General features: G+C 41.9%; 1 protein-coding gene across 11 annotated transcripts in view; it reads left to right on the plus strand.

Annotated features, from left to right (window-relative positions):
- The window catches only part of XPNPEP3 (X-prolyl aminopeptidase 3), a 75,559-nt gene extending 61,918 nt beyond the window's left edge, over positions 1-13,641 (plus strand). For 8 of the 11 annotated variants that reach the window (XM_063807503.1, XM_016938755.3, XM_063807505.1 and 5 more), the window contains 3 exon segments: positions 2,671-2,851; positions 4,682-4,802; positions 6,592-6,878. In XM_063807503.1, coding sequence (XP_063663573.1) covers positions 2,671-2,851; positions 4,682-4,802; positions 6,592-6,758 — 469 coding nt within the window. In that variant the 3' untranslated portion in view covers positions 6,759-6,878. 11 annotated transcript variants of the gene reach the window in all.
- The last annotated feature ends 405 nt before the right edge of the window (positions 13,642-14,046 follow it).

Genomic DNA, 14,046 nt, shown 5'->3' on the forward strand with positions numbered 1-14,046 from the left:
CCAAATTCTAGGTATTTAAGAGAAATGAAAACATGTCTCAACAAAAAGGGTTGCACAAAGACATTCATAACAGCATTTATTCACAATAGTATAACAACCAAAATGTCCATCAACAGGAGAATGAATATGCAAATTGTGGTCTGTTCATACAATGGAATACCACTCAGTAATAAAAAAGAACATTTTAATTACTGATCGAATGTTTTTTGTTACTGATTGAAGCACCACCATGGATGTACTGCATAGACAACCTTCTACCCTCACTGAGCATAGATTATGTTCAGTGAAGGAAGCCAGACACAAAAGAGTATATATTATATGATTCCATTTATATGATGTTCTAGATTTGGCAAACTAAGGTCAAAATAATCACAACAGCATTTGCCTCGGAAAGTAGGGATATTGATTAGAAATGGACATGTGGGCCAGGCGTGGTGACTCATGCCTGTAATCCTAGGACTTTGGGAGGCCAAGGTGGGTGGATCACCTGAGGTCAGGAGTTCAAGACCAGCCTGGCCAACATGGCAAAAACCCATCTCTACTCAAAATACAAAAATTAGCTGGGCGTGGTGGTGGGCGCCTATAATCCCAGCTACTTGGGAGGCCGAGGCAGGAGAATCGCTTGAACCCGGTGGGGGCAGAGGTTGCAGTGAGCCGAGATCGCACCACTTCACTCCAGCCTGGGTGAAAGAGCGAAACTCCATCTCAAAAAAAGAAAAAAAGAAATGAACATGAGGAGGCTTTCAGGGGAGATGGAAATGGTCTGTATAAGGCTTGAGTCCAAAATCTATAGGGCAGACTTCAGTCCAAACTCAGGCAGGGTTTATATTATAGTCTTGAGGCAGAATTCCTTCTCCAGTATACCAAAGCAGTTTTGGCATTTGTGTTTATGTATTGTGGGTTACCTTTTGGTTTGTGTTTCAGCCAGCTAGGCAACCAAACTGTTAGAACTTTTCTGACCCCTTCAGTGGCAACGTTGAATCCAGAATCTCTGATTAGTGGACCCATATCAGTAAAGTTGCCTGATGCAACTATGTTCCTTCTGCCATTATCCCACACCATAAATATTCATTCCCACCCATATTCCCAGATTTTTGTCTTTTGGAAATTGGAAACCTCATGCAGTTCTTTTTTTGTTTTGTTTTTTTGAGACGGAGTTTCACTCTTGTTGCCCAGGCTGGAGTGCAATGGCGCGATCTCGGCTCACCGCAACCTTCGCCTCCCAGTTTCAAGCGATTCTCCTGCCTCAGCCTCCCGAGTAGCTGGAATTACAGACATGCACCACCATGCCCAGCTGATTTTGTATTTTTAGTAGAGATGGGATTTCTCCATGTTGGTCAGGCTGGTCTCGAACTCCCGACCTCAGGTGATCCACCCACCTCGGCCTCCCAAAGTGTTGGGATTACAGGCGTGAGCCACCGCGCCCAGCCCCTCATGCAGTTCTTTTTGGAGTGGAGTGGACCTCCTCATGGGTCACACTTTCTGCCTAACTTGGAGCCTGCTGGGACTTGAGTGTAGTTACAGTTCTAGTAGAACCAAGGCAACTGCCTCAAGGGACATACCTACAAGTTTTCAGGCAAAACAGGGTTAACCTTCTCAGACGGGGGTGGAAGGGCCGCTTCTGCTGGCAACGAAGACTCAGCAGAATTTAGGAGTTCATTGTCCCCAGCTTCAATAGGTTTGGTACATGAATTTGTCAAAATTGTACCGTTCAAATGTATGCATTTTAGTGTATATAAAGACACTTTGGGAGGCCAAGGCAGGAGGATCGTTTGAGCCGAGGAGTTCCAGACCAACCTGGGCAACATAGTGAGACCTTGTCTCTAAAATAAAAAAAAAAAAAACTATTACAAAAATGATTATTTAGTAATACTGTGGTGGGCTGGGGTATGGGTACATTATGCTGTGGGTTCGTTATGCTATTATAGTTAACCGTTCTTCTATTAGGGGACATTTAGAGTTTGTCTAATAATTTACAATTATAAAATTACAGTGAACATTTTAGTACATTCAGCTTTTTTGAATTTCAAATATTTTCTTTGGATATATTAGAGTAGAATTATAAGCTCTAGTTATATGAGCATCTTTAAGGCCTTTGATGTAATTGGCTGTATTAATTTACACTCCTATCAACAGTATGTGAGAATACATATCATGTATCATCCCAGGTCACTTTCTTATCTCGTAATTGCTAAAGAAACTGTTATTCTAAAGACACTTAAGTGCTAGTACATTACTAGTAGCCCAGATGTTGACTAGTTTATCCCATGGTATCTGCTTCACCTGTCAGAAGTGGGTCCCTAGGCTTTCTTGCCTTTTTTTTTAATGGTAGTCTATGCTGTAAGGGATTAAACAGGATCATGGCTGAGCCTCATCTGCCCACTGACTGCACTCATGGCTCAGTGCTTCTTTTGGCCCTACTTCATGTCTCTCCTGACCATTTGAAGAAGAGACTGTGTTGCTGCTCCAGCTTGAAGGATTGTTGCCCTTCCTACTGAGCACCTAGGACATGATTGAGCTCCTGGCTGTATTGATAGATTGGTACTTATTAAACATCAACAGTGCCCCAGCAACAGCAGCATCTTGGGGTTTTTCTAATCAAACTTAGTAGCAAACTTCTTAGAATATCATATTATCTAAGTTCAGGTTCTTTGGTTTTCCCGTCCCCAGGTTCACCGGACCTCAGGCAGAACTCTATGAAGCCGTTCTAGAGATCCAAAGAGATTGTTTGGCCCTCTGCTTCCCTGGGACAAGCTTGGAGAACATCTACAGCATGATGCTGACCCTGATAGGACAGAAGCTTAAAGACTTGGGGATCATGAAGAACATTAAGGAAAATAATGCCTTCAAGGTACTTCACTTCTCTTGACCCCAGTTCTCAAGAACACCTAGCATGCTGCTAGGTTTTTACCCTATATAAAGCTAATTAGACTTAGAAATGGGACAGATGTAGTGATTCATGCCTGTAATCCCAGTAGTTTAGGAGGCTGAGGCAGGAGGATTGCTTGAAGCCAGCCTGGGCAACATAGCAAGACCCATCTATATACATGTAGATATACACACACACACACACATATATACACACACACATACGTAGATATACATACACACACACGGGGTTTTTTAAGTAAAAAGAAAAGATTTAGAAATCATCTTTGTGATCTATAAAAGGGATTTAGCTTTAACATGGATTAAAACAAAGGAAGTCAGTACTTATTTCTTCCAGAAGATGGCAGCACATGCTGATTCATTACATGCTGCATAACTAGCTCAGTATTCAGAAAACTTAAAATGAAGTCTGGTGCCGACAGGGTGAAAAAGGAAACAAGAAATGAGGAGAAGCCTGGGAAACATAGCAAGACCCTATCTCTACAAAAAAATTAAAAAGTTAGCCAGGTGTGGTGGCACACACCTCTAGTCTCAGCTACTTGGGAGGTTGAGGTGGGAGGATCACTTGACCCCAGAAGTTCAAGGCTGCAGTGAGCTATGATCGCACCACTGCACTCCAACCTGGGCCACAGAACAAGGCCCTGTGTCTAAAAAAAAAAAAAAAAGAGATTAACTTTTAATCCTTTTATGGGTTATTCTGTAGGTCAAAGGAGAAGGTATTTGTTGTTTAAGTGACATTTTTGAGACTTCAGCAATATTCCCAAAGACCATGTCGTTAGTGAATTTTTTTTCTGCATCCAAAATGTGATGGTGTTCAGTAAAAATGTAAAACCTCAGCTTTAAAATTAAGATACTAGATGCCTAAGTCAGATAGACCATTAGGCATCTCCTACCTACAAGTTAAGCCTTCTAGGACTTCTGTTATCAGTAAAAATGAAGCTATAAATTGGCTGTTGCTTGGGCCAACAAATCTTAGCTAACTGACGGAAATATCCAAGCTGGCTGGGCACAGTGGCTCACACCTGTAATCCCAGCACTTTAGGAGGCTGAGGCAGGCGGATCACATGAGGTCAGGAGTTCGAGACCAACCTGGCCAACATGGTAAAACCCTGTCTCTACTAAAAATACAAAAATTAGCCAGGCATGGTGGTACATGACTATAATCCCAGCTATTTGGGAGGCTGAGGTGGGAGAATAGCTTGAACCCAGGAGACAGAGTTTGCAGTGAGCCAAGATCACACCACTGCACTCCAGCCTGGGCAGCAGAGCAAGACTCCATCTCAAAAAAAAAGAAAGAAATACCCAAGCTGGTAGGTGCCCAAAAGTATGCCTTCTCCACAAGTTGCTGTGAGCTATTTAGGGTCTCCAGAGTAGATTCCTGAGAGGGATGTGTGAACGAACATTGGAAAGAGAACTGTGATAATAGTCATCCTCTCTTTCCCAAGAAAAGAGATTTTTTTTTCTTTCTTTTATTTTTATCTTTCCTGTGGTACTGAAGAAAAGAGACTTTCATTTGCCACAGTCATTAGTTGGGATTACTCAAGTCAGCATGTATGTAGTATATTAAATAGTGGGAATGGAAATGTGGATTGATGAGAATGCCATTGGCAGAATTGCATGTAAGAGGTCGCAGTTTTTCAGGTGCCTTTAAGTATTAGCCCAAGGAGGGATTAAACTGAAGTGGCAGAACCATGGGGGAGATAATAACACATATCTCACTGATTTATACTTGCCCAGCATTCCCTGTAAGAGGTCATTGCTCTAATGATACTGTGATAATTATCTTTTCCAGGCTGCTCGAAAATACTGCCCTCATCATGTTGGCCACTACCTTGGGATGGATGTCCATGACACTCCAGACATGCCCCGTTCCCTCCCTCTGCAGCCTGGGATGGTAATCACAATTGAGCCTGGTAAGGAGAGGTGTTACAGTAGTAGTATGAGGTAAATGTTTGTTTGTTTGTTTGTTTTTGAGATGGAGTTTTGCTCTTTCGCCCAGGCTGGAGTGAAGTGGTGTGATCTTCACTCACTGCAACCTCCGCCCCCCAGGTTCAGCAATTCTCCTGCCTCAACCTCCTGAGTATCTGGGATTACAGGTGTCGGCCACCACGCCTGGCTAATTTTTATATTTTTAGTAGAGACGGGGTTTCGCCATGTTGGCCAGGCTGGTCTTGAACTCCTGACCTCAGGTGATCCACCTATCTCAGTCTCCCAAAGTGCTAGGATTATACGTGAGCTACCGCGCCCAGCCACATTGTTTGTTTTTACCTCAACCAATGTAATTAAGTTAGAAGAGACAGGAAAAAAAGTCCAGTGTGGAAGGTAATTTTATTTTCGATTTATCTTTCGTATTCTTATTTAATATCACACAATTTGTTCAGTTTGACTCCTCCAATAAACAACAGATGGGGAATACTTCCTATAAGTAGATATTAAGAAATGAATCTTTTTTAATCCTGCCTTTCCCTGGGCCAGTTTGTACTGGTCTCCCATTTAGTAGTCGGGGGCTGCTCAAGCTTCCAAAGCCCCCGGTGCTTGTGTGCAGAGAGACAGGCAGACACACTATGCTCTCAGTTTCAACACCTCTGCAAGCTGCATTGAACTACCCAGCACCATCCCACTCCTTAGTATCCATCGCCTTCCTCATAAGCTTCAGAGAAAGCTAACAATCGGATACGTTACCTAACTTGAATGGTCCTGGGTGTTGGGCAGGATTCTGAAGAGAAGCAGTGACCACAATGGTGTGTGAAGATTGATGTTGTCAGAGTTGATGGTTAAATACTGATGCTGGTTTTGTTTTGAAAACAGATCTAAATTTTAGATTTCAAGTATTTTAATCTCTGTATAAATTATGGCTGTGAAATGTCTTTTATGCCACCCTTTGAACCTAGTCATACATTGCTATCTGTGGCCATAGATATATCATTTAGTTCAATCTGTTTGGTACATGGGCGCTTCCTTAGACTGCGCTACATTTTCCTTTGCTGATCTTTCTTTTTTTTCAATCGCAGAGCAGTATCTGTGAGGATAGTGGAGGAAGTTTACAACTTGTTTAATATAAAAAGCCCTGGTATGTGTCTAACTTCATGATTAGAAAGGGTACCTGGGGTTCCTACATTTTTCCAAATGTACATTAAAGTCTTTCAGTTTCTCTTGTATTTTATATTACACACATCAGATATATTTAAATCTTATAATGACTGTCTCTGCAGCTTCCAGTTGTCAAGGCTAATAATCTCTAAATGTTTCTTTGAATACAGTTTAAATATATTTTGTCTTTATTTTTGCAAGGTGCTCTTTTTCCAAGGGACTCTTAGGCAGGGGAAGAATGCACTTACATAATCTGCTTGTCCCCCACATATATTGACGTACTTTTAAATTAAGTAACTTTATTGGCCTGCTTGAGCCACTAGAATATGACAGAATCATGATCAGCATTGCCGTAGTTGTATTTAGCTTGTAGTCCAATATAAAGATAACCACAATAATAATTTTAGTAATGATACCAACATGTGTTGACCATTATATGCCAGCCACTTTGACATGTATTATCTCATTTAATCCTCACAGCTTTACTAGGTAGGTACCATAAAGATCCAGTATTACAGAGGAAGGAATTTTAACCCAGAGGTTAACTTACTTGCCCCAAACCACCCAGTTACTATCATTCCTGAACAGCATGTTCTTCTTTCTACTTCACAGGCATTTATATTCCAGAGGATGACAAAGATGCCCCAGAGAAGTTTCGGGGTCTTGGTGTACGAATTGAGGATGATGTAGTGGTGACTCAGGACTCACCTCTCATCCTTTCTGCAGACTGTCCCAAAGAGATGAATGACATTGAACAGATATGCAGCCAGGCTTCTTGACCTTCACTGCGGCCCACATGCACCTCAGGTTCAAAATGGGTGTCTCCTGGCAGCCCTGCACGTGTGCTTTCTGAGTGTCTCTGTGTGTGCATTAATATATGCATTCCATTTGGGAGCATAGCAGCTGTGTGAATGTATGTAATTGTGTGTGGGGGGTTTTTTGTTTTAAGTAGTTAGAAGTCTGGGAAAATGAATTTTTGAATAGTATGTTACTGCAGCTTTGGTAACATTAATTCTATAGAATTAATGATCAGAGCAAGTTTAATTTTTAAACATAAAGGTCTTGGTTACACATGTCCATGCATTCCAGTTAACACATTTAAACATATAGAAAATTCACTTCTTCTTTCAAGTCCTTCCCTTTCTATACTTTTGCTGAGATCAACCCAATATCATAAGAAGTTTGTGTGATGCCTGTATTTTTAGCTAATTACCAAGGTCTCTGCCTATGCGAAAATTCATCTTTCGGTGATTGTGGGTGGCCAGTACATACCTTCTGTAACTCCTCCCTACCTATTCTAGATCCTGCATATCTACTGGAGCCATATGAGCTCTCAGGGGCACTGGTGTCCTGCAGTCTTACTAGTCAGCCACAGTCCAGGTTCCAGCAACACTAGCTACCTAGCAAACAAAACACTTCTGAGCTTTTCTTGCCATTTGGTTGCCTGGGACCTGGAAAGTGTTTAGATTCTTGATAAAGATGGAAATGGAAGAGAAAGAAAATTATATATGTATATACTAAAGATCCAGACATCAGGGCTGGGCACAGCGGTTCTGCCTGTAATCCCAGCACTTTGGGAGGTCCAAGCAGGTGGATCTCTTGAGACCAGGAGGTCAAGACCAGCCTGGCCAACGTGGTGAAACACTGTCTCTACTAAAAATACAAAAATGAGCTGGGTGTGATGATACATGCCTGTAATCCTGGCTACTTGGGAGGCTGAGGCATGAGAATTACTTGAACCTGGGAGGTGGAGGTTGCAGTGAGCTGAGCTCATGCGACTGCACTCCAGCCTGGGTGACTGAGCAAGACTCTGCCTCAAAAAAAAAAAAAAAAAAAAAAAAAAAAAAAAAATCCTGACATCCTGCCATCTTTTCTCTTCAATTTAAAGATGATTTCTTAATGATGACTTCAAAAATTAATAAAAAGAAAAGAAAAAAATGATTTCTGGCCGGGCGTGGTGGCTCAAGCCTGTAATCCCAGCACTTTGGGAGGCCGAGGTGGGCGGATCACGAGGTCAGGAGATTGAGACCTCCTGGCTAACACGGTGAAACCCCGTCTCTACTAAAAATACAAAAAAAATTAGCCGGGCGTGGTGGCGGATGCCTGTAGTCCCAGCTACTCAGGAGGCTGAGGCAGGAGAATGGCGTGAACCCAGGAGGCAGAGCTTGCAGTGAGCCAAGATCGCGCCACTGCACTCCAGCCTGGGTGACAGAGCGAGACTCCATCTCAAAAAAAAAAGAAAGAAAGATTTCTTTCGCAGATATCCCTGCTCCCTCTATAGATTCTTAATGCACTGACCCTCACGGGTTACCCTTTTAGCTGTTGTGCTGCGCAGGAGCAGATCCTCTACTTACGCACCCTGTCAGAGTCACAGTAGTAGCGCCCAGTTTTCAGAGAAGTACCCCTGTTATCATTCTGTGATTTCCTCTAGTGCTAATAGAAACAAAATATGGAATCTACCAAGTACCCGTAAATATCCTATGATTCTTATCTTTCTTTGATACTAGCACTGGGAGTGCAGTGGTAAAGAGTCATACTTCTTTTTTTTTTTTTTTTTGGAGACAGAGTCTCGCTCTGTTGCCTGGGCTGGATGGAGTGCAGTGGCGTAATCTCAGCTCACTACAACCTCCACCACCTGGGTTCAGGCAATTCTCCTGCCTCAGCCTCCCAAGTAACTGGGACTACAGGTGCACGCTGCCATGCCCAGCTAATTTTTTGTATTTTAGTAGAGACAGGGTTTCACCCTGTTGCCCAGGCCGGTCTCAAACTCCTGAGCTCCGGCAATCCGCCCACCTCAGCCTCCCAAAGTGTTAGGATTACAGGCATGAGCCACTGCGCCCAGTGTAAGAGTCATATTTTTTTAAACACAAACATTGGATACAATTATACAGCAACTCAGTTTGCAAGATGAACAGGGCTAGATTACCACAGATAGCTTATTTAGGAGCTTCTGTGATAGAGGGAAGCTTTAAGAACGAGTGTGTTCACCTCCTTTAAACCTGGATATGAGGTCAAGATGTATAAAACATGCCAATTGTTAGAACACAAATTTGAGGGTTTCTTAAAAAAACAATTTGTATTAGGGAAGCACAAGCTAGGGGATTAACAATCTCTGTAATGCTGGAAGTTTGCCTATCTTATCAGGGAAACCCAGGGTACAGAGTGAAAAGCAGACAGGCAGTGACTTCCTCAAGAGACAGATAATGTGAAAACAAAAGTGATACAAATCATATCCTGACAGTGCTAGCCTAGGAATGCCTGGCTTTGCGCACCTTATCTAAGCAGCTCTCAGAATGGAGGCTGCACAGCTGGAGTCTCCATCCCCCATACCCACCTTCCCACCTCCCTCCAATTTCTCAATCCAGCGCTTTTTGAAAAAAGGGGAGGGAAATAACTCCACAACTCTGGCTGCTCACTTCCCAGGCTCTGTGCCCCCAACAGCCCTTTCCTTGGATTGTGTTTCCTTTGTTCATTTGTAATCCAGGAATAAGGAGTTTGCTTTTCTTCTTGTATCATTTTCTTTTCTTTTCTTTTCTTTTTTTTTGAGACGGAGTCTCACACTGTCACTGGGGCTGGTGTGCAATAGCGAGATCTCAGCTCCCTGCAACCTCCATCTCCCAGGTTCAAGCGATTCTCCTGCCTCAGCCTCCCGAATAGCTAGGAATACAGGTGCCTGCCACCACACCCGGCTATTTTTTTGTATTTTAAATAGAGACGAGGTTTCACTATGTTGGCCAGGCTGGTCTCGAACTCCTGACCTCATGATCTGCCCGCCTCGGCCTCCCTAAGTGCTGCGATTACAGACGTGAGCCACCGCACCTCCTGTATCATTTTCTATGGTCTAAACTTTTCTAGCTAAAAGCCTAGGTAGCTTGTATGTATAGCAGCATACTTGGACATGAAACAGACTTCTGGTTAGATTCCAGTCAAGTTCTATAGGTGTTATTGGTAGGCAGAAAGGCTGTTGTAGAATTCTTCTGGTGATTTTCAGTCCCTGACCCAGGTATATTGTCCTTTGAGTCCCAGATTAACTAACTATAGCAGCTAAGCGTTTGAATCAGACTTCTCATAGCAGTGTTATGGGCTGTCTGATATATTCAGGATTTGTTGAGCAGATAAGCTGTGTGTGATCTTATTCATTCTCAGCCATGCCACAGACATGCCCATTTCCCTTTAGTAATTTTTTTAATACAGAGAATGCTATTAACTGTTACTGGATATCAAATACTTTTATTTTTCTAATAGTATTTTCCAAATATTTCTTAAAATTCTTAAAATTTAGGTTAAAGTTTGCTGATCTCTTACATTTAATAAAGCTGGGACTTGAAGACTTACCATAGTTTTCAACTGCCTTGCAAGTTCATAAACTTCTAAGGGTAAAAAGTGAATAAGATAAATTCAGAGTTTTAAGGTAAAGGCTTTATATTAGCTTTTTTTTTTTTTTTAAAGTTTTTTTTGTTTTTTTTTTTTGAGATGGAGTCTCGCTCTGTCACCCAGGCTGGAGTGCAGTGGCACGATCTTGGCTCACTGCAACCTCCATCTCCCGGGTTCAGGCAATTCTTCTGCCTCAGCCTCCTGAGTAGCTGGGACTACAGGCGCGTGCCACCATGCCCGGCTAGTTTATTGTATTTTTAGTAGAGACGGGGTTTTACTGTGTTAGCCAGGATGGTCTCAATCTCCTGACCTCATAATCTGCCCACCTCAGCCTCCCAAAGTGCTGGGATTACAGGCGTGAGCCACTGCACCCAGCCTTTTTAAAGTTTTTAATTGACATATAATTGTACGTATTTACAGGGTAAATAATGATGTTTTGATACATATATAATGATCAGATCAGAACAATTAGCATATCCATCACATTGAACATTTATCATTTCTTTGTGTTGAGCCTTTAGTTCTTTTTTTTTTTTTTGAGATAGAGTCTCACTCTGTCACCCAGGCTGGAGTACAGTGGTGTGATCTTGGCTCACTGCAACCTCCACCCACCGGCTTCAACCAATTCTCCTGCCTCAGCCTCCCTAGTAACTGGGATTACAGGCACCTGCCACCACACCCAATTTTTGTATTTTTAGTAGAGACAGGGTTTCACCATCTTGGCCAGGCCAGGCTGGTCTTGATCTCCTGACCTTGTGATCCACCCACCTTGGCCTCCCAAACTGCTGGGATTACAGGCATGAGCCACGGCGCCCAGCCAGAGACAGTCTTGCGTTGTTGCCAGGCTGGAGTGTAGTGGCGCCATCTTGGCTCACTGCAACCTCCAACTCCCTGGTTCAAGCAGTTCTCCTGCCTCAGCCTCCCAAGTAGCTGGGATTACAGGCACGCACCACCATGCCCAGCTAATTTTTGTATTTTTAGTAGAGACAGGGTTTCACCATGTTGGCCAGGATGGTCTTGATCTCCTGACCTCGTGATCTGCCCACCTTGGCCTCCCAAAGTGCTGGGATTACAGGCGTGAGCCACCGCGCCCAGCCAAGCCTTTAGTTCTAAGTATAATAAATAATATATATACCAGGCATTCCTATTAAAAATCTTAACTTAAAAAAAATTACTCAAATGTTACCACTGGAATTTTTCTCCCTGAGTTGAAGATACATGGTTAGATCATTAACAATACCACCTAAATGAAGGAAACATATCTGGATATCCAGTGTCACATACTTTTATGTATTTATTTCAGGAATTACTATTTTGTCATCATAATTAGGAAACAGACTGTGTTCTTTATTTGAAACACAACAGTATAAATACTATAGTAAAGTTGGGTGCAGTGGATCACAGCTATAATCCCAGCACTTCGGGAGACCAAGGAGGGATGGTCACTTGAGCCCAGGAGTTTGAGACCAGCCTAGGCAACATAGAGAGACCTAGTCTCAACAAAAAAATTTACAGTTAGCCAGGTGTGGTGGTTTGCACCTATAGTCCCAGCTACTCAGGAGGCTGAGGTGGGAGGATCGCTTGAGCTTAGGAGGTCAAGGCTGCAGTGAGCCATGATTGTGCCACTTCACTCCACCCTGGGCAACAGAGAAAGACCCTGTCTCAATAAAAAAGAAGAGAAAAACTGGAGTGAGAACTCTCCTCCTCTCATAATCATAGTATCCATGTTAGGAAAATGCTTCTGAGAGTAACTTAAAGTACTGTGTGTGCATCTTCCTTCAGAACCTTGCTTTTTTCTGTTTTTGTAAGGTGAGAAAGGGAAAAACCTTCACCGTAGAAATACTGTCTTGAGATTAAGATCCAAATAAAACATGTTAAACCTCCATATAAAGACATTGCAACTTATTAAAACAGAAAAATGTACCTTTGTTATGTCTTTCCAAATATCCACACCCACACCCTGTTCAGCTTTGTTAATAATACAGAGATCAGAAATGTGAAGCACAAATGCTGCTTCTCCCCCTCCTGTTCCCATATCAGAGATTGAGAAGAAAGCACAGTGAGCTGTTCACCAGTCCAGCGGTGACCTCGGAGTCCTTTGTAACAGTGTTTCCAATAACTGCTGCCAATAAAACAGAATTTGAGTTAGAACCTATCTGCTGTCCCTCAACTAGTGTCTGATAGCTGAGAATGTAATTCGTTTGTGTGTCTATTAGAAAATTAGGCAGGCACCACAGACAGTAGCAACATAAAGGAACCTGCTTAGAAGAGGTTTTTATGGTGTGATTGTGTTTTTTTTTTTAATTTTTGTTTCCTGAAGTAGAATCCATAGCTCAAAACAAGTTTTAAGCCTGAGAAAATATAATTTGAGGTGTTTTTTATGCTACTAATGAAAAGATGAATGAATGCATCATTAAACCTTAACAGTAGAGCAGAATTTCACTGTTACAAACCACATGGGTTCTCCTGGTTGTGCTGCTGTTCTCTACCTGTGTGTCACTGAGTTTGAGCATCATTATTGTTTGAATCAGAGGACCCACTGGAATCAAGGCTTCTTGGAATTGCGCAAGAATCTGAGAAAACTTCAATCTTTACCAGCATTTCTTAATGCTTTCCATGACTTTTGTGCAATTATATAAGTTCAGTTTAGACAAAATGCTGTTACTTTTTAAGGCATTACTAATAACTGAAAATAGTTACGTCATTGCCCATCAAGGGAAAAGCACTTGTAACTGTCATTTAAAAAAAATAAAACTATAAAACAATATAGAGGTGTATGGTGTGTGTGTGTTACTTTAGAATCTAGAGTTTACGGTCTATTTAGTATAAACAGTATAAACGTGAGACTGTCTGGTTTTACAAAATAATTTACAAAGTATTCATTAGCTGCTGTCACAAAATCATGATAGCAAACTTGAAATGATTTTATCAGTCTTGTAGAGGAAGAATCTGGTGGATTTGATCCAGCCTATTAAAAGGTTGGCACAAAACTGACTGAAAGGACTCCAGAAAGTCCCCATAACACTCAAGACTGTAAACTGTAGCCATGCACATTTTATGAAGGATGAATTTTGTGGGGAAATAGGATCAAGTTGCAAAATTATGAATATTTGACCTTTGTCAACCATATAATGAATCGTAAGTGTAGCCATCTCTCTCTCCCTGTTAGGAACCATCTTTAAAACCTGAGACTGTCTATGAGGAGTACCTTTAACATTTCTCACATTCTGGCAGGCACAAAAAGATACTTTGTATGGCACAATGGAACAAATTTGAGGGGGCTGAGTGGTAAGTACATACGACTTGTAGAAAAAAAATTATTATACATCCTTTAACTATGATAAGAAAAATATGTACAGTGAGCCACCATGGCTGACCAACAAACATGAAATTTCTTATAATGGGAATGGATTTCTAATCCAGTTGAAATATTTTATATCAAATATTTCAAAATAAGCTATAATTTGCAGCATATACATGTATTGTTAGAACAGTCACCCTGCTCACAGACTCCACTAAGAAGTACTTCATCCACAAAAGTCGTAAGTATCCAGCATATGTAAAGCAGAGATCTGGGCTGTCTGAGGCTGCATCTGGAAGCAGCCCTGGCCCAGTCTTGAGCCCCCATGACACCTATGGCTAGCAGCCCTTACATATCTGAAACACCAACCACTCTAGCTAAATTCCATGACA

The sequence above is a fragment of the Pan troglodytes genome, chromosome 23 (genome assembly GCF_028858775.2).
Source record: "Pan troglodytes isolate AG18354 chromosome 23, NHGRI_mPanTro3-v2.0_pri, whole genome shotgun sequence".
In the NCBI taxonomy this organism is placed as follows: Eukaryota; Metazoa; Chordata; class Mammalia; order Primates; family Hominidae; genus Pan; species Pan troglodytes.